Here is a 27,873-nt window from a genome sequence, read left to right as displayed (position 1 = left end):
GTTCGATGGATCCTAACTCCAAGCTTTCCCGAGAAGATTTTACTTCCATCTTTGAGGACAATATGCAATACCAGAGGCTTGTGGGTTGCCTTATTCACTTGACTTATACCAGGCCCGACATTTCTTACAATGTCGTAGATTCTCTTCCACTCCCTGACATTCTCATTGGCAGGCCACTCTCAAGGATCTTCGATACTTATCTGGTACCTTCGATTATGGTCTCTCTTTCAAAGACGGCATTGAGCTTGTTGGATACTCTGACACTGATTGGGCACATGATCAAGATACCACGCAGTCCACTTCTAGTTATGGCTTCACTTTAGGTTCCGATCTCATTTCCTAGCGATCCAAGAAGCACGATACAATCTCTACTGAGGCCGAGTACCAAGCCTATTTAGATACTTGTGAGATGTTATGGTTGATACAGATGCTAAGTAATCTTTCGGACTCCACTATTCGCGTTCTTACAGATAGCCAAAGTGCCTTGGCGTTGGCTCGAACTCCATCTTTTCATAGCATGCCCGAACACATTGAGGTCCATTTTCATGAGTTGGCCACTGACAGCATCATTTCTCTAGAGTATTGTCCCTTTCACGACAACCTAGCTAACCTCTTCCTTGAGATTCTATTGGTCAGCTCCTGACCCGTACGAGAGTCGGTCCACCATGCTGGAGCTAAGAGGAGGTGTTGGACTATGTTCATCCCTAGCAATTATCCCATTTATTGCAACATATTTATCTGATGTATTTTACTTGGTCATGGGTATTTTTTTCCATGTTTTTAGGCACTTTTCCCAATCGTAGGTATTTTCACCAATCATGGGTTTCTTATATTGGCCAACTTGGCTATTTGTGTTGTACATAAGACTAGCCAAGTAATTCATTCATCATTTTGCTCAAGTGTTGGATCACTGTTGGCTGCTCCAAGTCTCTCCATTGCTTCCGCTTGCTGCCTTCAACCATTCTCTCAATCATTTAACAAGAATAAACCCTGCCGGGTTTATCCACCAATTGTGATCGCTATCTATCACTCAATACAATATAATCTCATTTAAAAAAAGACATGATTGTGCTGACAGGGTGGTGGAACAAAGACGAGCAGAGTTAGAACAGCTGTGATCACAACATCAGTAGCCTGCCAACCATAGATTTTCCAATCAACTTAAGTCTCAAGCCCACTGCTTTGTTAGGTTTTTCTGTGTTCCCAAAACTAGCAGTAGAATGAAAAGGATGTAGATGCTCACATTGCCCTTCCATTACTAGTCCTTACAATTTTGATTCCACTGCACAAAGGGAACTATCAAACTCCAGTCCATGATCGTATATACCTAGCATCAAGTACCCTTGACCCTGTACAACTCTCTTCTGATTTGTGAATTTGGAATGGCACCATCAGCACGCATTCTGTCAATGAACCCATACGGTGTCATGTTTGCCTTGACATAGGCCTTCAGCAGAGCACTGTACATTTTATAGCCACAGGGATATCCTGCAGCCCTGAGATCTTTGATGATGATTTCTGCGTTTTCCACATCACCCTTCTCCCCAAACATCTCAAGTATGGTCAAATAGGAGGCATACCACAGCTTGTGGCTGGAGAAAGTTTTACTGGCCTTTTGGGCCTTTCTAAAAGTCTCCATGACTTTCTGCTCATTGCCAACCCTAGCATACATCTCAATAAGCTGGTGATAAGTGGAAGAGCCAGGGTTGAAAGAGTCGAACATTTTTTTCACCAAATTCTCTGCTTTTTGGATCATCCCATGGCTTAAGTACACGGAGAGGAGTGCATTATATTGATGAAGGCGTTTGATACCCAACTTATTCACAACTTCCTTGAACATCTCTTCCGCCCTCTCAATTTCGCCTGCCTTTCCCAGTGATTCAATCATGATGGAGTAGTCATCTACACAGGTTTTCGAGATACTCGTGAGCAAGTCCCAGACTCTTTCAAGATCATCTGCTCTGCCTTGTTGGGCATACAGTTTAAGAAGCCATCGATACACCACCTGCTTCCTTCGGTGAGGGATTGATTCTACTTGTTTGATTGCACTCTCTGCCTTACCACGTAAGCCAGCATTGATATAACCCCTGGCAAGTATAGCATAAGATGCAGCATCAGGCTTCACTTTGTTATCCTTCCCTAGCCATTTCCACACATTTCGCATCCCAGCAACGTCACCTTTTCTTGCCCGCAGGTCAAGTATGATATTGTATGTGTACAAATTGGCATCTACACCATGCTCATCCATGTCTTTCAGTATATCAGCAACATCACTAATTTTTCCTCTCCCCTTGTAGAAAAGCATCAACTGGTTGTACAAGAACACCTGCTGGCTCAGACCCACTTGTCTTGCTCTTGAAAGAAGTTTCTTGGCACATTTTTCCATGTTATGCTGAACATATGCTGCGAGTAGAACACTGTAAACCATGGTAGTTTGAAATTGCTTGGGAATATCTGTGTAGTATTTTGACGCTTTCTTTACACCATCAATCTTGCTGATCAAGTCTATGCGAATGGCATAATCCATGTCTGTCACCTCAAAAGGCTTTTCCGTCATGACCCAGTCAGAAACCTGCTTTCCAAAAGAGTAACACAGGCACATTACTCGTGTTAAAAAGACAGTTTAATACAAAGAAACAGAGCCACAATAAAGTATACACCTAAACCCTAAACCAATTAGATCCTAACTATAACACCCATGCAGAAGAAGTTGAAGAAATGTCCTTACAATACTATGAGCCTGCAAGTGAAGGGGTTGCCAGGGCAAGAACCCTTTTGTATGCATCAGAGGGGTATGCCTGAATTGGATCAAAGATCCAAGAACCGTTGTTATGAGCATTCAACAATATACAAGAGATTAGGTCTATCTTGTCTATTGTGTGTTTTCAAGTTAAGTAGGATTAGTGTTAATCTACCTTGCTAAGCATTTAATCAAGATCATGCTTCCACAACACATGTAATAGCAAAAGTAGAACACCTGGTTCTGCATCATGGTCACTACCAATAGCTTGTCCAAAAGAACAGACTAGTCATGCACTGAACAGGAAAGAAAGCAGAACTGAACAGGAAAGAAAGCAGACCAGCCCCATGTCCAAGGGTATGCATGCAGAATTTGGTTGGGAGTCGAACAGCACAAAGGACACATGGGAATGATGATGCGGTGATGACGTTGCATTGATGAAGTGGCAATCGGGTACAAGTAGCCGACAACAGTACTATTGGCCAACTAGGAGCATTGGTGCATGTATATACGTGGTGGGTAGCCAAATCGTCATATTCATATCCTTTCCTTAGTGTTGGACTTCACAAAGTGTTTCTCTGTAGGCGAAATGCTAGCAAAGAGTGTAAAGTAGGTCATATTTGACGTCTTCATTCTCAACCACATCTTGTACTTGAATTTCAATTGTATTACTTCTTTCTTGTACCTAATACAAAGCAATAGTTTAGGACTCTTGTGTGTGTTGTCCACACTCTTCTTTCTATCTCTGGAAAACCCTAGCACCCAGGCATAAGTGTTCTACAGTTGGTATCAAAGCCTAGGGAACTTGCAATTTCTTTATATTTTCTAGCACCTTGCTTGGATAGGGTAGAGCACTTAGATTCTAAGCGTCCACAAGTTCAGGTTTGGGAAAAATGAACATTTGAGTTCTCTTCATTGCACCTAGGTTATTATTTGGGGTATATTGTGCTTCCCTGTCGCACCAAACCCTTAACCTCATCGCGCAAGGCTGATGTAACACGCGGAAGCTCTGGGAGTCTTCTTTCAGCCCTAAACACCATCCGGAACATGCTGATGTAAAAACGCAAGAAGAAGAGAGAAGATAAAGAGAGCTAGCTGAGGATTCAGTATATAATATGGTACAAAAAGGTACATCTGTCTGCTGCCTCCTTGAAAAGGTATAAAACCTAGCCTAATCCTAGTTCTATGACTCAGCCCCAAGTCAGGACTGAATGAAGAAAACGATAAGCAATTGTGCCTTTTTATAGGCCTTGGAGGACCTAGTGAACTGGCCGACCAGCAGCCGGCCAGCTTCTAGACAAACAAATCCAAGTCGGCGGGCTGCAGCCGACAACTATCCTTACAACCGACTGCTGTACTTGCAGCCGACAGGAGTTTCTCATCCATCACCAGTCCATCACTTGCCAAATCTAGCAACTCATGCTCCAAAATCTGCTCTTATCTGGTTCTGATCTGTTTTTGTCTGGTTGCTCTCCTCAAGATTAGCCTTGAGATCAATCCAATGCATGTCTTGCACATGACATCCCCCTCTACTAAACTTGATGATAGGATTCCAATCTGTTTCTTGGATGACTATCATCATCCCCTTCAATTCCTGGAGTCCCTCTATCATCCTTCCTACTATGGCAACCTTTTCACTAAACACCCAGCCCGGTCTCCAAATCCACTCTTAACTCTGACGAAGATCTATGCACTTGTTCCATCCAATCCCCATTCCATTCCTTCCCTGCCCCTGAACACTTTTTGGTCTTCTTTCCTAAGAAATGAGTTTGGCACTCTCACTCCACCCCTTGGAGGATCAACCTCCCTTGGAACTGTTGCTTGAAATCCTTTCCTAGGTGCCCCAAGTGGCACCCGACTCACATGACTGCCATCCCCTTGGGCTTTGTGGAACAACACCACCAACAAACCTCTTGGGAGTTCTTCCCTGTCTTGTGTTCCTTGCCTTGGGTCTCGTACTTGTGCACTTTCGTGTACCTTGGACCTATACACCTTCATCTGGGACTGAATCAGTGTTTAGCCTTGCTGAGCTTGATGCTCTAATACCCCAATGTTACACGCGGAAGCTCTGGGAGTCTTCTTTCAGCCCTAAACACCATCAGGAACATGCTGATGCAAAAACGCAAGAAGAAGAGAGAGAAGATAGAGAGAGAGCTGAAAATTCAGTATATAATATGGTACAAAAAGGTACATCTGTCTTGCAGCCATAGGCTACCTCCTTGAAAAGGTATAAAACCTAGTCTAATCCTAGTTCTATGACTCAGCCCCAAGTCGGGACTGAATGAAGAAAATGATGAGAAATTGTTCCCTTTTATAGGCCTTGGAGTACCTAGTGAACTGGCCGACCAGCAGCCGGCCAGCTTCTGGACAAACAAATCCAAGTCGGTCGGGCTGCAGCCGACTGCTGTCCTTACAGCCGACACGTGTACTTGCAGCCGACAGGAGTTCGTCATCCATCACCAGTCCATCACTTGCCAAATCTAGCAACTCATGCTCCAAAATCTGCTCTTATCTGGTTCTGATATGTTTTTGTCTGGTTGCTCTCCTCAGGATTAGCCTTGAGATCAATCCACTCATCGCGCAGGGCTGAAATCCCTCACCCGCTCCTTGATCACTTATACTTGTCATGGATTCACAACTCACTAATTTGCTTCTAACCATGAAGGCATCCATGGACACGCAGGCGGCTAAAATGGAGCCTATTGTTGGAGAATGCACAAGCGGAAGCATAAATAAAAATAGAGAGAGAGTAGAGAGAGCTTGTGGACAAGATCACCTTTTATATTAACTTGAAGCTTTACAATGGCAATCAGCCAGCAAGAGAATGTTGAACTTGTGCAAGGACTTGGATGAGAAAGTGAGAAATGGGAGGCCTCCTTATATAGTCCATGTGTGAACTGGCCAACTGCCCATGACTCATAAAATAGGAGAGAAATACATAAAATGCAAAATAAATGGTACAACCCAAATACACTGAGATGCATAAATTCTAACACCCCCTCTGCAGCTCAGTGTGTGCAAGAGTATGAAGAAGATAAGCTGATGAAGATGCAACCATGGACCCTCCAGCACCGCGAATACTGGAATCACCCCAGAGAGAGCACCCGCCAACCTGTTTCCTCGAAACAAAAATGCCACCACAAACAACAAGGAACTTTGCTTGGCTACGAATTCCCACACAAGTGTGCACTGAACTCCAAGAATAGATGATGAGCTGCTGGACACACCGCGTCCATAATCCACAGCAGTGGAAGGAAAACACATCACGTCCCAAAAGCCTTGAACAATGAACAGATCGAGTTCATAATCTTTGCTACACAAAAGATAACCATGTCCTGCCAAATGTCTGATGCTTGGAACTCTGAATCACGGTCCCCATGCACCAGTAAGTGGAGCTGTAATCAACCCCCTCTCCCGCCCACAAGCCTGCTCTAGCTGGAAGCACATGGGGGGAAACTGGATGTATACTATACAAGTACACCATCTGGGTCCTCCTGAGCCGGAAGCGCCTTGGGAGCCCTAGAAGTGGTACTAGAATCTTTATCACTATCAAGTGTCACGTTTTCTGCCCTTTCTCTGAGATGAAGCCTTGCCCTTGGTCTTGTCCTTCTTCTTGGAGACAAACAATCCTTGGACAGATGTCCTCTTTTCTCGCAAGAGAAGTAGCGACTCCGACCTTTCTTCTGAGCTGAGAAAAGTGCCTGGTCAAAACTGTTGACTGACACCTTCAACTTACCCTGTGAGACGAGAACAAACTCTTCCTCCAATAGTAGGGAGCTAAGATCATCAAAATCCAATTGAGTGGATGTGACCTGGCACCGCAAAGATCGAGAAATCACATCATAGTCCGGGGAAAGCTTGGTGAGGATAACTGCAGCCAATTGAGCATACGACAAAGCAACACCCATAGCCAGTAACTCGTCATGCATAGCCTTAGCCTTCATGAGAAACGACTACATGGAACTGCCTTCAGGGAATAAAAAACCGTAGAGCTGCCCTTGTAAGGTGACTGCCCTCATCGACGAATCTCGAGCAAAGAGATCCTCCAATTTAGACCATACCTGATGAGCACTGGTGAGTTTGCACGGCCAGCGAGACCTCTGTGATGGTTCACACAAGCACTGAATGCGCCTTCGAATCCCGTTTGTCCCAGTCTTGTGATTCCACAACAAATTCATCCTCTTGATCCTGAGTTCACCTCCTAGAGTTCTGAGGACGCTCGAGCTTCCTCTCAGTGCCCTGAACAATATCCCACAAACCCTTGTGGATGAACCAAATCCACATTTGAAGCTTCCAATGGGCATAGTCGGGTCCTTTCAACTTGTCATCCTTGTTCGTATAGGGGGGAGCCATATCCACAGTAACAAGAAACACAAAACTCAGCTCTCCAAGACCTCTCCAATGAAGCGAGGCTCTAGAACCAATCAGCCCCCTCTCAAATCTGAGAGAGAAAGAGGCTGGACAGCAGCAAAACAGTCCCAGAAACCACCGGGAACCTCCTACCAGAAGGGTAGGGAATCATGGAGGAAGAAGGAGATGTAGTGCCACTTGTCTGGCAACACCACATGAAAAAGAACTCACCAACAATTGATGCCGGAGCAAAAAACACAGCCAAAACTCCGATGCTTGCCTCTATAGAAAAAAACACAGCCAAGAAACTTCACAACTTGCCTCTTTAGAAGAAAACGCAGCCAAGAAACTGGCCGGCAGCAAGAAGAGGGCTAGCTGGACCAGAAAACGCAGCAGAATAGGGAAACGCAGCCACTGTTTGGGACTGATCTGCAGCCAGAAGGAGCTATGGCAAAAAACACAAGGCGCAAAAGAGATGGCGGGCCAGATTTGCAGTATGATGGAGCAGCCTGAACCTAAGCAAGTGATACCATGTTGGAGAATGCACAAGCGGAAGCATAACCAAAACTAGAGAGATGGCTTGTGGACAAGATCACCTTTTGTATTAGCTTGAAGCTTTACAATGGCAATTAGCCAGCAAGAGAATGTTGAACTTGTGCAAGGGATTGGATGAGGAAGTGAGAAATGGGAGGCCTCCTTATATAGTTCATGTGTGAACTGGCTGACTGCCTCTAGGGACAGGCCAACTGCCCACGACTCATAAAATAGGAGAGAGATACATAAAATGCCCAATAAATGGTACAACCCAAATACACTAAGATGCATGAATTCTAACACCTATATCTACTCGTCTCGACAAGATGGAGTCGGCACCTCAAGCACCTAGTATTCCAAATCTGGAATCTACAAGGGCACTTGCTTCGGAGCAAGGGTTGGACGATTTCAAGGACAAAATGGCAAAACTTTCCAGAAGAGGAATTTTCACTCCTTTGGATGCAAGCAAAGATGTCTTGGATGAGCTTTGATCCCAGTCCAACAGACATCATTCCACACCTGCGCGTAGTTAGCAAGAGAGCGTCATCGGGGCGGTGTCCTTTGCAGAGTCCCTCTCCACCAGATTCTTCGGACGGTTCCCGCTAGCTTTCACCATCTCAAAGTTAAGGAACCACCGATTTGCCAAGTTCTTTTTTTTTTCCCCCCCGAGAAAAGATCCTTTCATTAGTTATAAAAAACGCCCACTGGGCTACAAAACCCCTCTCTTGCTCATAAGAAGGCAGAGCAGAGATGCAATCAAGGCAGCTAGGGAGACTCTCCGTAGGTGCAAAAAAGTGCAAATACAAGTACAAATAACTGAGAGGCTATATCATACAATAGGAGGGGGGAAAATCCAAACAGGTGGCCTGTAGTGCCATCGGGGGGTACCCGCGTGTAGACTATAGAAGGGGCCGTTGCACCAAGTGGTGTGAAAGGCCTGGCGCCGCAAGATCGCTCGATCCGAGTCGCCCCGGATGCGGTCATACTATCCTCGCAGGGTGTGAATCAACTCCTGCTAGATACTCTGAACAGTCTCTGCTGGTGGCTCCAATCTCCCCTCAAAGGCCCTGAAACAACGGGCTCTCCAGGTGAACCATATGGTGAGGCTACTGAGGAGCTCCCATCGTAGATCCCTCTCCTGTGTCCAACCGGCGGACGAGAAATCCGGTGAAGGAACAAGGCAAGGCTGGCCCCGAATGAATCCGATGGCCTCACTGTCCTGCTCCGATTCGTATCCCAGAGCAAGCCCTGACGAAGTTGACCAAGCAGCGGCTCCCCACGTACACATGCCCTCTGGAGAGAGGGGGGCCAAAATGCGCAGAATCCTCAGCCAAATCTGCTGCGCCTGTGGACAGTCCCATAGGCAATGTTGTTGTGTCTCCAATGGGTGGCCGCATCTGACACAGGCCGACGGAAGGCCACTGTAGACAAGCCAGGTGCCAACTGCAGAGCCCCTGTGGGCAACCAGCGAGTCCCTGTAGCCTCCAATGCTCCGATGCAGCTGGAGAGACCATCCTCCTCGCAGTCAAAATATGCCTCTCCAACCGAACAGTGTACTAGAAAAAGGTGATCTCTGTGGCCTCAGGGGACGCATAAGGATCATGCCACTCGTACTCGCCAGGGTCCCACTGGAGCCCGGGCCAAGGGGCACGCAACATATGCCCATATGCGCCAATCAGAGTCCACATCTGCAGGGTCTGGATCAATATGCCACTTCCGAGAAGCGGCGGCCACTACCCGTATCCTCTGAAAGATGCACTCTACAACCAAAGGCGACTCCGCCTCCACTCTCTGAAGTCTGCCCTCATCCTATATCTCATAGTAGAGGCATCTACCATCCTCAGTGCAAGCTCTGACAGCAATCAGGATCTCCATCTGTGTAAAGGCTCCCATCCACCATGGGGCCGCTGGCTCGAAAGGCGTGAACCACTCCTCAGTGAGTGCCTCCTGAATGTCATCCCTCATAATCAGCCCCCCTCTGAAGTGACTCAGCCTCTCCGCCTGGATCTCCTCCGGGAGGCTGCAAAAGGCCTGCCAATCTCCAAAACTGCGTGCTGGGCCTACCGCCAATGGTCCCCAGGCTAGACGAGGCCGGGAACCCAGCATATGACCATGCTCTGTGCGTATCGCAGGGCTCCAGATGAGCGGCTGTCTGGCCCGCTCCTCATCACAAGTGGGAGGTCTCTGAGAAAGCCCCGGTCTCAGCAACTCCCAAGCTCGCAGGATGCTCAAGGCAAATCTGTCCTCCCATCCTCTACTGAGGCCTGTCCTCCTCATCTCTATGAAGATCCACCGTATCTCTGGTGCCCAAGTGCCCCCTGTTGGGGGAGCTCTAGCCTACAGCCGCTGAAAAAGAAGCTCCTTCCAAGGCTCAACGCCTGCAGCCTTCCCCAACAAGGCTCTACTCTGATCAGTTGGATCTATAATGCCCAAGCCCCCCTGGGCCAGCGGAAGAGTGATAACTGCCCAAGCAACCTTAGCCCGGGCCGGCTGACCATCCCGCCCAGACCAAAGAAAGTTCCTGATCAGCCTCTGTACCTGGTTGATGCAAGAGCTCGAGAAGATCCAGCAAGACGTGATGTACCACATAGTCGCTAAAAGCACCTGATTTGTCACCACCACCCTCCCAGCCAAGGATAGCCGAGCTGTACTCCAATATAAAAGCTTCTTCCGAATGCTCAGAAGAAGCGGGGCGATCTGTTGCTCAGGTGACAAATCAAGTCCAATCTGGCATCCCACATACCGCACTGCTGTGCCAGGAGGAATCCATCTAAAACCCAAGTCTGGGCTCTATGACGGAGCGGGAGCGCTACTGATCCAAAAAGCCACTGTCTTGCGCCAATTGATCAATGCTCCCGAAGCCACACCAAAAACCTGTAGCGACTGCTCTGCCCTCTGCAGATTGGCCTCCTGGCCATGCAGAAACAATCCTGTGTCATCAGCAAACTCAGAATCGAGCAGGTCCTCACCCCGGACTGGAAACTGGAGTCCTCTCAAACCAACCTCCTCTGCAGTCAGAAACACGCTCATAGCCTCTGCAAAGAAGAGAAAAAGGAACGGGGCAAGAGGGCATCCCTGACAGACTGATTTGGTCAACTCAAAACTCGGCCCCCGTCCTCCTGCCATCAACACCTGGCTACGAGCTGTGGAGTATAGAGCCGCCACTCCTCGAATCCAGTCTGGCTCAAAACCCAGGCGAAGCATCGTGCCCTCTAGGAAGCCCCAATCGACTCTATCGTATGCCTTCTCAAAATCGAGAAGCATCACGACCAAGTCCTCACCGAGAAATCTAGCTCGGGCCGTCGCCTCCCAAAAGGTGAAAATGTTGTCAAGGATGCTGCGCTCCTTGACGAATCCTGTCTGGGTAGCATGAATCAACTCCCAAGGAAGGGCTGGATCCTCAAACTCAAGGCCTTTGCTAGGACCTTGTAGACAGTATTGAGGATCGTAATAGGCCTCCAATGCCGAATATCATCTGACACTCCCTCCCCCTTGGGGATAAGAGAGATCAAGCCCTCTGAAAAGCTCTGTGGCATCACCCCAGTGTCCAAAACATACTGAAAGCCCCTGCGGAGGCCTGGCCCCAAAAGGTCCCAATAGCGCATAAAGAAGGCAGGCGTCAATCCGTCCTCCCCAGGGCAACTATGACGCGGAAGGACTCTCAAAGCCTCAACAAGCTCATCCTCTGAAAGGGGCTCACCCAAAACTGTGCGCATACGATCCGTGACCCTCCTCTGCACATGGGCCCACACAGTCTGTCTGCAAGCATCACGTGCCTCCGTGGCTGGCTCCGCTGAAAGCAGGTCTCTATAGAACTCAGTGGCAATGGCTCTAATCTCCCCGAGCTCAGTGGCCAACAATCCGTCCTGCTCCTGCTCGAGCATGGCGGGGTCCGGTGATCTCAAAAAGCTCCCCAGTCACTCTATCACCAAGCTGCGTCCACTAAGAGGCCTGGCGATGATAGTAGAACTCATGTCTCTGCTCCTCTGCCTCTCTAACCTCCTGGCGTGCCTGGCTCAGCTGGGACGCCACCCACTCACATGTAGGCAGCTGCTCCTGAAGATGCTGAAGCGAAGCAAGGCTACGTCTCAAGCGATGTTCCCGCTCTCGAGTCTCTCCCAGCCGTGTCTAGGCTGTAGTGTGCAAAAAAGAGCTGAGCTCGATAAGTCCCTGGGCTCATTGGCCTGCTGCATCCAGGTCAAAGCTCTCGCTATCATGCCATATCCTCTCAATGTCCTCAGAAAGACTAGGATATGTAAGTATCCTCTCTGGGATCCTCAACTGCAAGCTGGTCTCCCGTGTCCTCTCCTCCAGTGTCAAAATAACTGGCGCATGGTCTGAAAAAGAGGTGCCAACGAGAATGCCAACGGAGCCACCACGCTCCCCGAACCTGTCGCCCACATAGAAGCGATCAATCCATGATAGATTAGTCCCTCCCTGCCGGCGATCTAACCGAGAAAAACTAAGACTGTCCTGAGAGCGAGAGAAAGCCTCATGCTGCCATGCATCAGTGATCTGCAGTGTCATACAAAATCGCTCCCAAGCTGCAAGCTCTGTGCCGTGCACTGTAACATGACTGCCTCCCACCCTATCGGCCGGGTCCTCAAGCATGTTGAAGTCTCCCCCAACACACCAATGTGCGGCCTTGGGCAATGCATCTGTAACAAGGGTCTAGAACTCTGCTCTGGCACTAGCATGGTTGGGCGCATAGACATTGAGCACACCAAAGTGCTCATCGTGCATCCAAAGAATAACATACTGTGCTCTACCAAGCACAATGACCCCGCAATCCACAATGGCCTGCCGCCATACATCCGCAATGACCATACATACTCCTCCCTGCCCACCTAAGGGGCCAAAGCCTGCAGACCAAAATGTGTCCCATCTACCAGTCATCACCGACCCATATCTCCGAATCCTGCTCTCACTCAAATGGTGCTCCTGCATCATCAGAATATCAATACTGCCCCCAACCAGGCATCTCTGAAGCTCCTGCCTCAAGCAACCACGATAACGTACATAGTGTGCGCCGCCAAGGCCCTGTACATTCCATGAGATGATCCTCATGGATGACCTGCTGAGGTGGAAGCTGTCTCAGCCATACGGCGGGCCTTCGCAAGCGGCTTGGATGGAGAGTAATCCCCATCCGAGTGGCTACGAATCTGCCCACCCGATGTGCTGCAAGAGTCTCGGACCAGGCGCCAGTGGCTGTGTCCCATAGCGACTGCCTCCCACTCGGAGAGAGAAACCTCATGTCTGCATACATAGCCAGGGTCTCGTGCTAGGTCTGCCACTATGCAAACCACCAAATGTCGAATCCCGGAGGCATCCGCACTCCCGGTATCAAAGAAATGTGCCAACTCCCAGAGTCGGCCTATCACATCTGTCATCTCCAAATCGCTCACATGGTGAGAAAACTCAACTGCCTGAGTCTTCAACACACTAAGAGCGAGATCTAGAGTCCACTCCCGGTCGCTAGTACCGCAAAGAGGGAAGGAGAAGGCCACCGCTGAATCAAGTGCCTCCTCCCCTCGGGCCGGAGGTATCACCACATGAACTCTGATGGGTGCTGGCTCATGGGGGCCCTCCGCTCCAAAGAGGCGTGTGAAGGAGTAGTCGAAAGCCTCCGAGTGCTGTCTAGTGTCGAGACTACTCAGCCGACTGCGGATAGAGGATATCCGTGAAGCAAGAATCGGCATGGTAGGTCTCCTTTGCGGTGCTCGGGCAAGGTCGGTGCTCAGTGCCCGCTGGACTGCAGGTGAGCACCAGTGCCTCCCGGGGAGCTGAGGTGAGCGGAGGGGGAGGAGGGGGGGGAGAAGGGGGTGGAGAAGGAGCCACGGAAAAAGCGGGAGCGGGAACGGGAGGAGGCGAAGGTGGAAGCGAGGCGGGAGGGGGGGACGGGGGAGGGGGAGGTGAGGGCGAAGGGGGGGGGGTGCTGGCATCTCCTGATCCTCAGCTTGCGCTGGGGACTTCTCCTGGAGGGGAGCAAAGCTATTACTCACTGGAACCCAGTGATGCTGAGGCTGTGACTGCTGCTGCGTCGGTCTCTGGGCATGCTGTTGTGGCTGTCTCCCTCTACGGCGCCCCGGTCCAGGCTGCCAATCCGAGGTCTCTGTGGGCTGAGCAGGTGTCCCGGAGGCTGCCTGCCGAGCTGCATCTGTTGGCGGGCCATCGGGGGTCTGCTACTGCGGTGAAGGTTGGGGTCTCCTGCGAGGGCAGGCCTTGGCCAGGTGGCCGACCTGCTTGCATATAAAACACTGGTTCGGGAGCCCCGAAAACTCCACTCTCTGATCGATCCATCCCCCCCCCCCCTATCCTAGGTAACTGAATGACATTCAAAAGGGAGGAGATATCAGGAACCAAAACTCTGACCGAAGGCAGGCCAGCTGCTCTAGCCACCACTGAAGCTGCTATGGGGCCAGTCTCAAGCACCGAGCCCACCAATGATCCTATCCTAGAAAGGAGCGGAAGGTACTCGCGGCAAAGTCCAAGAAAGCAAACTGTAACATGAAATAGGCGCTCTCCCTGCTCGGCCGCTGCTGGGTCGAAACCATGCTGCCAAGGTCTGAAGAAGGCCCGAGCGCCCCTGATGTCAAGGAAACTCATGGCTAGGACCTGGGCCACGCTCTAGGCTGTCTCGAACTCAATCTGGTAGTGTCCACGGCCTAGTAACTGAACGTCCAGGATCTTGCCCACATCTCCAAGAAGGCGGGCCTGGAGTAGATCCCGGATCTCCCCTCTGCTGGGGCGGGTGCCAACTATACGGCAGATGGTGGAATGTGCCTGGAGGCGTTCCACCTCTGCGGCGAGGCTCGCTTCCTCTTCTGGCGAAAGAGAAAGCCTGATGGGAGTATCCTCAGGGGCGGGCGAGGAGGCTGCAGAAGAGTCCCTCTGAGGTGGGGCGGGAGGAGCCTCCATCAGAGTCTGAAGCTGAGTCGAGGGCAAAGCGATAAACGGGGGGTACTACAAGAGCCAAGCTGCACGAGAAAACGGAGCGAGGAGGGGAGGAGAGGGATAGGCGGAGAAAACAGAGGGGAAGGGGCGGAAGACAGAGGGGGGTGGGGAAAAAAAAAAGGGAAGCGCGCAAGGGGGGGGGAGGGCGGGGGAACGAAAGGGGGGGGGGGGCAGCGAGGAACAAAAGGGGGGGCGGGGAAAGCGCGCAAAGGGGGGGGGAGTGGGGAACGAAGAGCAAAGGCGGAGAAGAGGGGGGCAGCGGGGAACGAAAGGGGGGGCGGGGAAAGCGCGCAAGGGGGGGAGGGCGGGGGTAGGCAGGGGGGGGACGCGGAGGAAGGAGGGGAGCGGGGGGCGCGAATGAAACAGGCGGGCAGGGGGCGACGGGCGAGAAGAGGGAGGGCGGAGGGCGTGAGGCACACACGGGCGCGGAGGGGGGGGGGGTGCGAGCACGCGGGGAGAGGCTAAATCACGAGGGCGGGGAGGGGGGGTGCGAGCAGGTGGCAGCTCGAGCAGGGTGAGGGCGAAGGCTTCACCGAGCAAATTTTCAACCGATTTGCCAAGTTCTTCCTCCATGCCTAGTGAGAAACAAGCTCAATTATTGTTAAGCACTCACTAGGTTAACATGGTTTCGCCCGCACGACCTACCATAAGATGATTTGTCATCTTACTCGTGCAAACGGACACCTATCTCTTGTAAGACGGCATTGGAACGTATAAAACAGCCTTACCCTACGCTTAATGTCAAGTAGGGAAAGTCTACACACCTAGTGTACATAGTTGCTTAAGACTAGTAATAGAGGATGGACCATTTTTAAGTTTGGCCAACTAGTGTGAAAACTATTCATTTGTAAATAAGTCATTTTTGCAATAAACAATACGCAATCATTTTCTTGCAATAGTTTTCTTCTGAGCTCTCCTTCTTCCCTCTTCTTGCTTACTTACATGCTATGGAATCTTGCTTGCTTGATACATGCATGCTAGATAGGTTTTGATTGTAGATTTTCATCTTGCATTAGCTCTTCTCCTGCCTTTTGTGAGAGAGAACCATCGCGAAGGACCATCTCTTCTTGCCTCTATCTACACATTGAACACTCTCCCCTCACTCCTTTGGTAAGGAGCATTCCGGTGTGACAATAGAGTGAGGATGCGAAAAACAAGTTAGCATACCCACATTGGGAAGTTACATTTGTGGCTCGAAGGCAAGACCCAATGACACATGCTTCGGCAACACTAAGGTAAGCTCTTGACTTACATATTTCACACCACTACCGGGGACTAGCCTGGGACCTAGCTCTGTTTTCCCATCCATTCCAAGCTATTGGAATCATCCAATATTGCCCGATGTTGATTAGGAGGTTGTACTCTGAAAAACATACGGTTTTGGAGCATTGGATGTGTTTGTTTGTGTGTTTGTTTTTTATTTGAAGTTTATTTTGCATTAGGGCATTCTATCCATCTATTGTAGAGCAAAATCCTGGTTTTTTGGTAATTTGCATGAAATTGGAGCTCAAGACGCTTAGATTTCATTGCTTTGAGCCAAGGATTAGCTTAGCAATTGTAACTAGCCTAGGACTTAGCTCTGTTTTTCTGTCACCTGCATCCCGAACTTAGATGCCACGCGGACATATCTATAAAGCTGGTGTAGGACCTAGAGTGGAAACTGGTCCCATGTGAGCCCCAATCCGGGACGAGTCAACAAAGGTTCCACTCGAAGCGTCCAATGTCACGTGTACAAGTCTCGTACATGGTCTTAGTCAAGTGTGCATTGTCCTACACCTGAAGCAGTGCTAGTCCGTATTGTGAGTCACCCTCTCGAATGATGTCAAGTGTTACGGGTGTTCGGCTTGTAGCCAGATATCAGGCATCCGGGTCTTCAAGCATGTAGATGCAAGTGGGAGGAGGAGGCAGCCTTTTGGGGTACCCCAGGAAGGGGTTGTATCCCTTGAATGGGCATGGGGTAGGTCTTAGGGCCCATGAGGCCCATGGCCAGTGGCCACCAGCCCAAGGAGAGGCTAGGTCGTGGTCGGCCTGGTCTTTGGGGGCCTGGCAGCTTGTCAGCCATCCAGCCAACCAGCCAGATCATGGGCAGCCAGCATTAGGTGTGAAAAGCGCATCTTAATAAAGGCCAGATTCAGGTCGTGGAGAATATAAACAGGCCGACCCTGTTTTATGCCAATCGACCAGCATCATTAGGTGCTATAAATAGCAAGGCCAGGAAGTCATTTCAGCATCTTAGCATTCACTAAGGGTTGCAGTCTTCCAAGGGCCAAGACAGCCAAGGGGAACTCTTCAGCCAAGGTGAAGGTGAAAGGTCAAGAATCAGAAGATTTTTAGAGATTTGCATCAGCAAATACACCATTCGTGGTGGGAACCCACAGAAGCTATTCGGGACCCAATATTGTGTCCAACTCGAGGTGAAGGTGAAGGTCAAGAATCAGAAGATTTTTACAGATTTGCATCATTCTAATAAAGCAAATACACCATTCGTGGTGGGACCCTACGAGAAGGTGAAAGGTCAAGAATCAGAAGATTTTTACAGATTTGCATCATTCTGATAAAGCAAATACACCATTCGTGGTGGGACCCTACAGAAGCTATTCGGGACCCAATATGAGATTCGAGGGTGCTACCATTGCCTTTTCAAAGAGGGATTTGGACCACTGGCTAGAGTCATGGACTATTGTGATCAGAGATGCTTGGGTTTTTATCTCCTGAAGATCCGCAGGCTCAAAGAGTTCATTATCAGGAGCAGACGGCCGACTGGCAGGGAGTCCACACAAAGACAGATTACTGACTTCTTTAGAGGGACTACCCGGGAGGACACAACCGACAGCCCAGTAGCAGGCACCCCGTGGGACTCTAGTTGAGAGAGCTATCCAGTTGGGCAGATCCACACGCCCGAGGGTTCGCGGATCCTCACATCGGAGACGGTGCCTACACCGGAGGATTCAGAGCATCATTGTGAGGCATTGGGCTCGTCCGACCAAGCATCTCACTATGGCAGATATTAAAACCGATCCCGTCAAGAGGGAGTAGACTCCGTTGGACACCCACACGCGTAATAGCACAACTTAAATATCACAATATGAATGGACACCTCAATAACAACTGAAAAAAAACTGAAATGAAATAAAGATCAATGGACACCAGCACTGGGGCCGGAACGGGCCGATCCCCCCCCCCCCCTCAATATATATAATATATTATTGGGAGTATTTAAGGGGTACAATGTTCCATGGGTTCAATGAACCAGATGATGTCCATGTACAACTGAAATGAATACAGTTACCAACAATAGTTTTGAAGTAGACGTTCGAAGTAGAGAGAACCACTTGAAGAAGTCTAGTCTCTACAGTCCCGTGCCTTCACTGGAATCCGCAGAGAGCGCTCCACTAGTGTTCCAGGACCACACACAAACAGGCACTCCTGTACGAACGACTGGCTCTCCTGATCTCGGCACCCACGGACCGTGGTTCTCCAAAAGCTTGGACTACCCGGCACCGAATGGGTGTTAGCAGCAGTGAATATCCCTCGAAAGATTTACACCAAGGACCTTTGCTTGAATCCCTTTCAATAAGCTTTGCAAAAACCTTTGGTATCAACAGAGTATAAGCTGGCCAATATGTGTGAGTTCGTGGAACTATTCCCACGCTGCAGCATCAAGTATTGAGAGATCTGAATATGGGACTGTTTTGGGTCTGAATCGGGCTGCCACACACACCCGACTGGAGCTCACGCTTGATGGAGAGATGGGCTGCTGCAGACTGCTGTTGACCGGCTGTGCATGCATGGGAGAAAGCCCTGAACTGGCTGCTGTTGCTGCCCAATAGCCAACAAGAGAGAGAACCGCCTGGTTGCTGCCGCCAGCCAGCAAGAGAGGGAGTTGCCTGCAGCTGCTGCCCGCCTAGTCGCCAAGTGATGGAAAGGGGGAGAGTGTCGCCTGTTGCAGCCCGCTTGTGGGGTAGAGAGCAAGAGTGAGAGAGGCGCCAAGCGATGGTGGGGGCCCCTCGTACAGCTGGCCGACCCACCCTTTGCATGTGGGCGGCCAGTTCAAAGGCTCCCAAGGGGGGGTGGGTAGGTGGCCATGCACCCACCCCCACACTCACGATTAGGGGAGGGCTTCTCTCCCCACCATAGCCCATGTGTGGGTGCCCATAATGGGTGCCCACCCTACAAAAGGGCACTATAAAATATTGAGGAGGCCGCCCACTCATTAATGAGTGTGAACCTGCAACCTTATTAAAAAAAACAAAGGTTAGAAATAATGCTATAAAATAAACAAATGAAATACACTTACCACTTGTTCACACGCAACAAAACTCGTCAGAAGACAGAGCAAACTTCACGAGGCGTCCCCGCTCAGTAAGTGGCACGTCAGGCAGGCAAACACAAGAATACAAGACACGCGAAAATAGTTCCAGACATGCAAACATGAATGCATGTGCCAACAGTATCATGGACATATCTCCCGTTCATGGAACAAGTACTAGACATTCCTGTCGGGCACAATGTTGGCACGACAGAAAGAATAAATCCCGGTCTTCCTATGGAGTGACAATCCCATAGGTAAGACACACATCCAGGCATGAGCCTCCCTATGGAGTGACGGTCCCATAGGCAAGACACGGCACAAACACTGGCTCTTCCATGGCGTGACAATCCCATGGATAGAACACAGTCTAGGTCATACACCGGTGGCACCAGTCTGGCTCCCGTCCATACGACACCATCCTGCTAACACACGGGTGGCACCAATCTGGCTCCCGTCCATGTTATGCAAAATACTGGCCCCTTCACATGAGTCACCGGCCTAGCCTCAAGTGAACAAAACACAAATCTGGAGATGGACCAAATGGTTGGCCAATTGGTGACATATCCAAGCCATCCGACAGAGACCCATGCTAGAGCTCCTAGGATGATTACCACTCCAGCCATATACTGTTGTATTCACTGTCACTTTTGTACTCCCCCATATTCATGCATTCATGTATCCATGTACTCATGTACCCCATTTTGACTAGTAGCATTAGCTTCCCACTCTCCCTAGTTGCTGCTTCCGGATGCTCCCTACTGATGTATTGTAGGGCTAGATACTTACCTTCAGTTCTTTCTTTTCTTTTCCAGACAGTGTATCAGATGTCACATGGTTGTAACTTTGGTCTCATAGGTCACTTTGGCCTTTTGAAGACGTTAATATAACATTTCATTTCATCTCTCTCTCTCTCTCTCTCTCTCTCTCTCTCTCTCTCTACACACCAGCGCGCTGCGGACCTCCGAGCCAGACGGAGACCGGGAGCACCAGGCTACCAGACTCCCAGACTACATCAGAGGGAGATCACAGAGATACGGGCTCGACATCAGCACCATATCCAAGAGCGGCTAGCTCACTTACACTCACACCCGGAGATCATGCTCCGAGGTATTTTTGCCTCGCCATCGCCTAAGTATCATATATTACACCCCCATTATGGTACTAGTTGGAGCTAGACAGATCTGCATTGCATTCTTGTATACCCTGCACATATAGGTTGCATACTGAGCCTCTAGCAGTAGTGCTCCATCTATCACACCCCCCCACTAGCTCAGTACTTTCACAATTTATTTCATGTTCATTTTGTCCTTTTTTTTTGGACATCCAAAAGACATTGACAGTTGTACATTGATTTGTCTCATAGGTCGAGTTCGGCCTCTAGTAGACGTTAATACAGCTTTCTCTCTCTCTCTCTCTCTTCGTTGTTCGCCCCTGCTCGCCGCCCCCTCTCTCCTGCCTGGGCTGGCCCGTCACTCTGCCTCCCTCTGTTCTCCCCTGCTCGCCGCCCTCTCTCTGTTCGCTTCCGTTGCCCTCTCCCTGTTCGCTGTTCGCCCCTGCTCGCCGCCCTCTCTCCCTCTGTTCGCTTCCGCCGCCCCCTCTCTCTCTCTCTCTCTCTCCCTACTGTTCGCTTCTGCCCACTCGCTACTGTTCGCTTCTGCCCAGACATTTCAGCGCCGTCTCTCTCTCTCTCACTGTTCGCTGCGCTTTGCTTCACCCACGCTTCGCTACTGTTTGCTTCTGCCCACTCGCTACTGTTCGCTTCTGCCCAGGCATTTCAGCGCCGTCTCTCTCTCTCTCTCTCTCTCTCTCTCTCTCTCTCTCTCACTGTTCGCTGCGCTTCGCTTCACCCACGCTTCGCTACTGTCCTTCGCTACTGTTCGCTTCTGCCCAGGCATTTCAGCGCCGTCTCTCTCTCACTGTTCGCTTCACCCACGCTTCGCTACTGTTCGCTTCTGTCCACTCGCTACTGTTCGGTTCTGCCCAGGCATTTCAGCGCCGTCTCTCTCTCACTGTTCGCTGCGCCCGCTTCCCCATCCGGCCAGCCACCCACCCTTGCTCAGGCCCCCAAGGCAGCAACATAGCTCTCTCTCTCTCTCTCTCTCTCTCTCCTCCCTGCCTGTGGGAAGGACTGCAGAGTGATCCGGAGGAATGGCCCTGAGTCCCCAAGAGAAACTCGAGGCCCTCGAGACGGCAATGAAGGCACTAATCAAGGAGAACAAGAAGACATCTGATTCCAACCTCAATGAGGTGGAGAACAAACTACACCGGCACATCATGGCTCTCGAAGCACGCGTCACGAACCTCGAACAAGAGAACACGGCACTCAAGGAGGAGGTGAGTGCATTGAAAGTGGAAATGGTAGCCATCAAGAATACTGAGAAGGAAGAAGGGGAGATTACCACCTGCAATTGCTGTTGAAGTAGAAAATGTGCGTGGCATGGGTGCACGTTATTTCGAATTAAATTGGGGAGTCTTTGCAGGTGCTTGTTTCACTTGTCATAAGTTTGGGCATATGGCTTCTGAATGTCCTTCTCTGCTGCATCCTCCGCCGTTATCTGTTGTACCTCCCATTTCAACGAATGAGCAGCCAACTCAAATTAAGGAAATACCAACAAATCAAGTCACTCGAAATACTCAAAAGGAGAAAGAGAAAGGAAAAGCTAAAGTTATTCCACAAGTTGTTTCTTCTTTGGCAGTGCCTAATCAACCTAAGGATAAAGGAAAAGATAAAATATCTTCGGCTGAATGGAAAACTCCGAAAAAAGCTACTATGGTTCGTCGTGCTCCCGTTCCTTCACATAATTGGACTGCATCTGCCACTATTGCACAGTCTTCCACTTCATCAACTATGCTTTCTAGAATATGGTCGGATGTAGTTCGAGGTGCTTCCTCAAGTATGGATGCCGATGTAAATGCTTTGGATATGTGTGTTGATACGAATATGCATGAGTCTCTCTTGATTCAGGGCGAGGGCTCTCTCCCTGATTCAGTTGTTGTTATGCAGCATTGATTTTGCTGGCTGTTCACTGTATATACCTTTGTACAGATTTAATGTTTGATGCTCCAATAAAATGTCTTTCGTACAATATTAGAGGACTTTGTGATCCAAGTAAATTTAGGTTGTTTTGGCACTATGTACATAAAATGCAACCTCATCTGGTGTGTGTGCAAGAACACAATCAGCATACCTTAGTGGGTCAATCAGGTCACTTTGCTGGTTATGATATATTTTATGCGGGCACTCAGCATTACTCGGGAGTTTTTATGCTTGTTAAGCATGATCTGCAACCAATGTTGGCATACAATGATTCTGCTAGCAGATGGATGGTCATTCAATGTTTATTGTATGGACAAATTTATGAATTTGCAGCAGTTTATGCACCACAAAGCTCAGCTGACAGGGCAAATATATGGTCACAAATGTTGGCTTATCCCTGGCTCCATAATGCATTCCTTTGTGGAGATTTTAATAATGCTCCATCTCCTGAATTTAATTCCACTGGAAGAACTCATATGCTTGGAGCTGAACGCAGAACATGGAATGATTTGCTCTCTTCCTGCAATATTTTGGACCTATGGCAGCATGTATTCCCTCGTCTGCAAGGATTTACTTTTAACCACAATGCTTTTCCACATATCTAGACACGTCTGGATCGCTGGTACTTGTTACATGCTGACCAATACAATGATTTTGTTTGCAAACTATGGATTGATCGTTCCATGTTACTCTCTGATCATTCTCCTTTATGGTTAGGCCTTTATTTCGACATGCCACAAGATGTCTCTATTCTTCAGAAACATAGGCTGTTGCTCTTAAACAACAGTTATCTTGTGCATGCTGATTTCAAGGAAATGGTTTTGCAAGCCATTGAGCCTTTGCCCCTTCAAATGCATGAGACATTGACATTGCTTGGTTTCAATTTGTTCAGTGCATGCAGGCTGTGATCTGTGATTATGGTCGTTATTACATGGCCGACTTGCGGGATCGGATCTTGCAGGCTAAAGAAACATGTCAATCTATGGCTGATCTTGCTCAGTATAGGGTTTTAAATACTAATGAACAAGAATCTTTAATGCAGGCTAAGCATTTCCTCATGCTAAATGATCAGAGAAAATTGCAAAAATGGTTGACACGTTCGCGACATCGAGCTATCATAGATAAGGGTTGCTCTTCCAAAGATTTTTTCAAAAATCTACATGCTTCAAGACAAAAGGAATGCATCAGAAGGGTGAAAAAATCTGATGGTCAATGGACTCATTCTTTGTCGAAGCTCTCATATATTGCTAGTCAGCATTTTGCAGCTCTTTTTGCTAAACCGCCAACTACTTCATCTGACATACTTAATGCTCGTTATGCTTTATTGCATCATGTTCGGCCCATTATTTCTCCACAGGATGCATTGGAATTAGAATCTCCGTTCACTGACATTGAACTTAAAGATGCTTTACGTTCAATGGGTCGATGGAAATCTCCCGGATGGGATGGATTGACAGTGGAATTTTTCCATGCTTTTTGGCCTCAGCTGGAACAATCATTGCTGTATATGATCAATGAAGCTTGGGCAAATGATGTACTACCATCTTCTTGGAAAGAAGGATTGGTCAAGCTTTTCCCTAAACGGGATCTTTGTGAAGCTTTTTCTGATTGGAAGCCCATTACTCTTATGCCTGTCATCTATAAGCTTCTGACTAAGATGTTGGCAAATCGTATTAAAGGATTTTTACATGATGGTTTGCATCCTGCGCAATATGGTTTTGTGCCTCGGAGGCAAATCAATGATAATTTAGCCAATGCTTATATTGCCATTGAATATGCCAAATACACTAAGCAGGATGTACTCATTTTGCAGGTTGATATCGAGAAAGCTTTTGATTCTGTGCATTGGGACTATATAGCTATGACTATGAGTTATCTTGGTTTCGGTGCGAAGTGGCAAAATATTGTGTATTGGCTCTATAATGACAGTGATGCTTCTTTGATTTTGAGCTCTTCTCTATCGGATTCATGGAAATTGGGACGTTCAGTTCGCCAGGGTTGTCCGCTTAGTTCCTTGTTGTTTGCTATTGCCACACATCCTTTTCTTTGCTACTTGGATTTTTTGCAAGCTACTGATGAATTGCATGGCTTACAGCGTCCTGCTGGGCATACGTTCCTGGCTCAGGCTTATGCTGATGATTCTTTTTTTATGCCCAAGAATACGCAACAAGATCTTCAGAGATTAATGGAGGCTTTGGAACTTTTTGGTCTGGCTGCTGGTTTGAAAGTGAATTTCCATAAGTCTACCTTGCTTGCGCTTAACGTACAGCAATGGCATCATGTATTGTGGCCCGGTGGAATACCTCCTGGTGGACATATCGTTCGTCATTTGGGTTACCCTTTGGGTTGGCAGCTGTCATCTTCGCAAATGATTCAATGGGTTATGCTAAAATTGAATCGCAAAATTGATTATTGGCAGCTTTCCACTTGGCCTCTTCATGTACGTCTCAGGATAGTGCAGGCTATTGTAATGGCTTACATACAGTTCTTTCTTCCTTTGATTATGTGGAGAAAAGCTGATATAGATCGGTTTATGTCTCTGGCAATGGCAATTGTGTGGAAAACTCAACATCGTAAAAAGGGTCTTCGTCTTTTGTCAATGCCAAAGATGTGTTCTCCAAAGATACATGGTGGCTTGAACATATTGAATATTCATTTTCATGTGCTTGCTCGTAAATCCACTTTGCTGTTGGAATTTGTACATCAGCGACAGCCATGGGCTATTATGTTGGGTCATATGTGTATGTTTATGTCTTCACCTGCTTTTGGAAAGTGGACTGTTACGTATTGGGATGCAATTTTCAGCCATTTCGATGGAAAAATTATCGGCTGCCCTCTTTCATCTAAGTTAATTTTTGCCTAGAAACAGGTTACGCAATATCTTTTTTGGAATCCCAGGCTTAATGCGCAATCTTCTTCGCTTCGCCTTGAGAGTATTCATTGGTCAAAGGCTTTTGATGTACCCTTGGCTCTACGAGAGCCTAGGAAGGCATATTTCCTTTCAAAGAAAGGAGTTTATCTTATTGATGATGTTTTGGATGCTGGTGGCCATGTGCTTTCTTTTGTGGTTGCTGCCAGAAAATTTGGTCTGGGGATGCATTATAGATCAATCTGGCAGCTTATTCGAGAGCTTCTTGCTCCTTTTGAACCAATTGCAGATTTGGATCGTTCTGATCGTTTGGCTGATTGGAGCCTTAGAAGAGAACAACCTGCACGAGGCCCTTTATCAATGGCTAAACTTTCGGTTCGTTCGATATATCATCTCTTGTTGCCTGCCTCTTGGGTTCAAGAACATGCAAATCAGATTTGGCATCTTCATAAAAGTCAGGGTTGGTGGAAACAGCGGCTTCATTCTCTTTGGAAATGCAGTCTTCCTTTGAAAAGTAGACTTTTTTTATGGAGATGCTTGATTGGAGTCTTGCCAGTCGGCCTTTTCTTGGCTAGGCGACTTTTGGCACCTTCAACTTGTCATAGTTGTGGTGCTTCTCAAGAGACAGTCTTTCATCTTTTGTGGAGTTGTCCTCTGACCAGGACTTTATTGGATCGGATTGCTGCACGTTTGAGAGCCCGCTTCCGACAGGCACCCTTTGGGAAATACTTTTGGATCTTCGGTCTTCTCCCTTCACCCTTAGATCCTATAAAGTCTTCTTTGATTGGGTTCGCTACTGGGCTTTATGGACTACCTGGCAGTCTCGCAACAGGATAGTTTTTGCTGGGCCTTATTTGGATGCTTACTCATTCTTCCGTTCCTCTCTTCAGCAATCTTTATATGACTGTCTCTCTCTTCATGAGATTGACTCATCTCTGTATGCTCTTTTTACAGATTGTTTTTAGATGTTTAACTATGTTCACACTGAACATAGTGAACACTCTAGTAGTCTCCCTTCTATATGGTCTTTTTGGTGGGTTTTCCTCATTTTGAGGTTTCCCACCTGTAATTAATGACATGAAGCTTTACAAAAAAAAAAAAAAGAATGAATGCAACTAGCATAAACTAACAAGGTATGCCTATTTTTTGAAGTCTATAAATAGAACCCCTTTATTCCCATTCCAAACAACTTGGCCTCCTCTCAATTTTCATACCAATTGTCAATGCTATGTCGACCAAACATATACAACTTTGCCATGTAAAGCTTGACTGTGCATTTGTTCTACCGATCCATCAAACTTCCAACCATTATTAAAAGAGACATGAATGTGTCCAAAAGGCACTAGTATCTACCAACAAGTATCAAATAAAGTGTAAGTGCTGAAGCATTGCTTATAAAAAACAAAAGCATTTTGAATGATCACTTTTCACTTAAGGCATAAAAACAAACCTCCAATGCTCGCTTGTTTTTCTTCCAACTCCGAAAGACTATGATGGTGTAGAGTATAGCGGGCCTGGAAGCTATATTGCCTTCAGCAAGCCAAGAATTAATTACAGCCTCGCAAGTAAACAGATGCCTCCTGGCTGCCGCTTTCTTAAATCTCTGCCAAAGAAACTGACCCTGCTTGCTTCCTTCATGCACAATATCCTCCACTGCCAAATCTAGCAAGCTTTGAGGCATGAGAGGCTCACCTGCATCATCACTAATTCTGATTTCTTCATAGAAATCACCTCCCTTGGGAGTATGCAATTCTTCTGCATTATCCTTGGTCTCCCCAACTCCATGGTCATCATCAGAAGGGGAGCAATCCCTAGTTTGTTGCTTCTTCACAGCCACGTGTTCACCCGGCAAATTCTCATCCAACTCTTCATTATACACGGCCTGCATAACTCCTTGAATATCTGAAAATAAAAGAGCTCCAGAAACATCTTCATCAGTCAAGTCTTGATTCATACTACCATCTGACTCATCATCCCTGCCATTAACACCTCCACGATGTTGAGTTGCAAGGCCTTGTCTAGGCACGCTAGACACATTTTCATCAGTGAAGTCCTCATCCATGTTATCATTGGACTCATGGTCCTCGGTCTTAACACGTCTGTGATGGCCAGTTGCAAGTGCTCGTCTAGATTCCATGGGCATATCTTCATCAGTCAAGCCCTCATCCATGTTACCAATTGACGACTCATTATCCCTGCTGTCAACACATCTATGACAGCGAGTTGTAAGAGCTCTTCCAGATGTCATAGGCGCATGTTCATCGGTAATGGAATCGTCCATGTTACCATCTTCATCAGATGTCATAGGCACATCTTCATCAGTAATGGAATCATCCATGTTACCATCTGACAGAGCATCCTCATCGTTGACACTGTGGAATGTAAAATGTCTAATAAATACCAAATTCGAGGAACCTAGCCTCCATGTTTGGCTACTGCCTTGCAATCCAGTAGTGTAATAGAGATGATCCCTTACATTGTTCAGGTGTATTGTCTTTAACCAAGGATATCTGGTAACCTTATATGTGTGGTCTCTTGTTTGACTTGCAAGGTTGAAACTCTTTCCCTTTTCAAATGGTCTGCTACAAAGGGCAAAGTAAGCTCTCTCTCTCTCTCTCTCTCTCTCTCTCTCTCTCTCTCTCTCTCTCTCTCTCTCCCCACACACACACACACACACACACACAGCAAAATGATAATTTTACCTACCGTTTGAGGCCTTTGAGTTTCCAAGCCCTCCACATGCTAGCCTCGGAAGTTTGCGCAGCTCTACAAAGTTGATCAAGAATCCCGTGCTATCCCTTTTCCTCCCTGCACATTCGAGCCATCCTTCGAGTGCCTCTTTTTTTTTTGAGTGGGAGAATATTGTACTGAAGGAGAAACTTTTTTAAAGGGTTTTTATACCCTCGCGCTTGCTGCAGGCTAGTTGTCAAAACGGTCCTGTCACATTGAGCAGTGTTGCCATTTTGCAATGTGAATGATGTCCGGGAATGTTTTGATCGAAACTCACAGGTGTTGCTATTATGAGGCACTCCACTCACATCCTCCTCAAGCATGGCTGAAATTTGAAGGCCTACCCT

At 48.1% G+C, this 27,873-nt stretch overlaps 1 protein-coding gene across 2 annotated transcripts; it reads right to left on the bottom strand.

The window, feature by feature from the left end:
* Window positions 1-973: 973 nt before the first annotated feature.
* LOC147605203 (pentatricopeptide repeat-containing protein At1g07590, mitochondrial-like) lies at window positions 974-27,873 on the bottom strand. Of its 2 annotated transcripts, none has more exons than XM_086794418.1 (3): window positions 27,503-27,873; window positions 26,247-27,375; window positions 974-2,572 (listed from the first exon to the last, which is right to left on the bottom strand). In XM_086794418.1, the coding sequence occupies exons 1-3, from the start codon at window positions 27,535-27,537 to the stop codon at window positions 1,334-1,336; spliced, it is 2,403 nt and encodes an 800-aa protein (XP_086650544.1). In that variant the 5' UTR covers window positions 27,538-27,873; the 3' UTR covers window positions 974-1,333. The 2 variants fall into 2 exon arrangements, with proteins under 2 accessions (XP_086650544.1, XP_086650545.1); XM_086794419.1 differs by having other exon boundaries at window positions 26,247-27,378; window positions 27,503-27,846.

The sequence above is a fragment of the Cibotium barometz genome, chromosome 60, assembly GCF_041138505.1.
Source record: "Cibotium barometz isolate CiBa-2024 chromosome 60, ASM4113850v1, whole genome shotgun sequence".
NCBI lineage: Eukaryota > Viridiplantae > Streptophyta > Polypodiopsida > Cyatheales > Cibotiaceae > Cibotium > Cibotium barometz.
Note: the sequence above shows the minus strand (reverse complement) of the source record. Positions and strands in the feature narration are given on the sequence as shown.

Bases quoted from the DNA above. Each gene is read 5' to 3' on its own strand.
- LOC147605203 (XM_086794419.1), bottom strand. From the start codon at position 27,537: ATGTGGAGGGCTTGGAAACTCAAAGGCCTCAAACG. The intron at 27,379-27,502 runs GTAGGTAAAATT...TGCCCTTTGTAG, and splicing joins AAACTCAAAGGCCTCAAACG to CAGACCATTTGAAAAGGGAA. The intron at 2,573-26,246 runs GTTTGTTTTTAT...TTTGGAAAGCAG, and splicing joins AAAACAAGCGAGCATTGGAG to GTTTCTGACTGGGTCATGAC.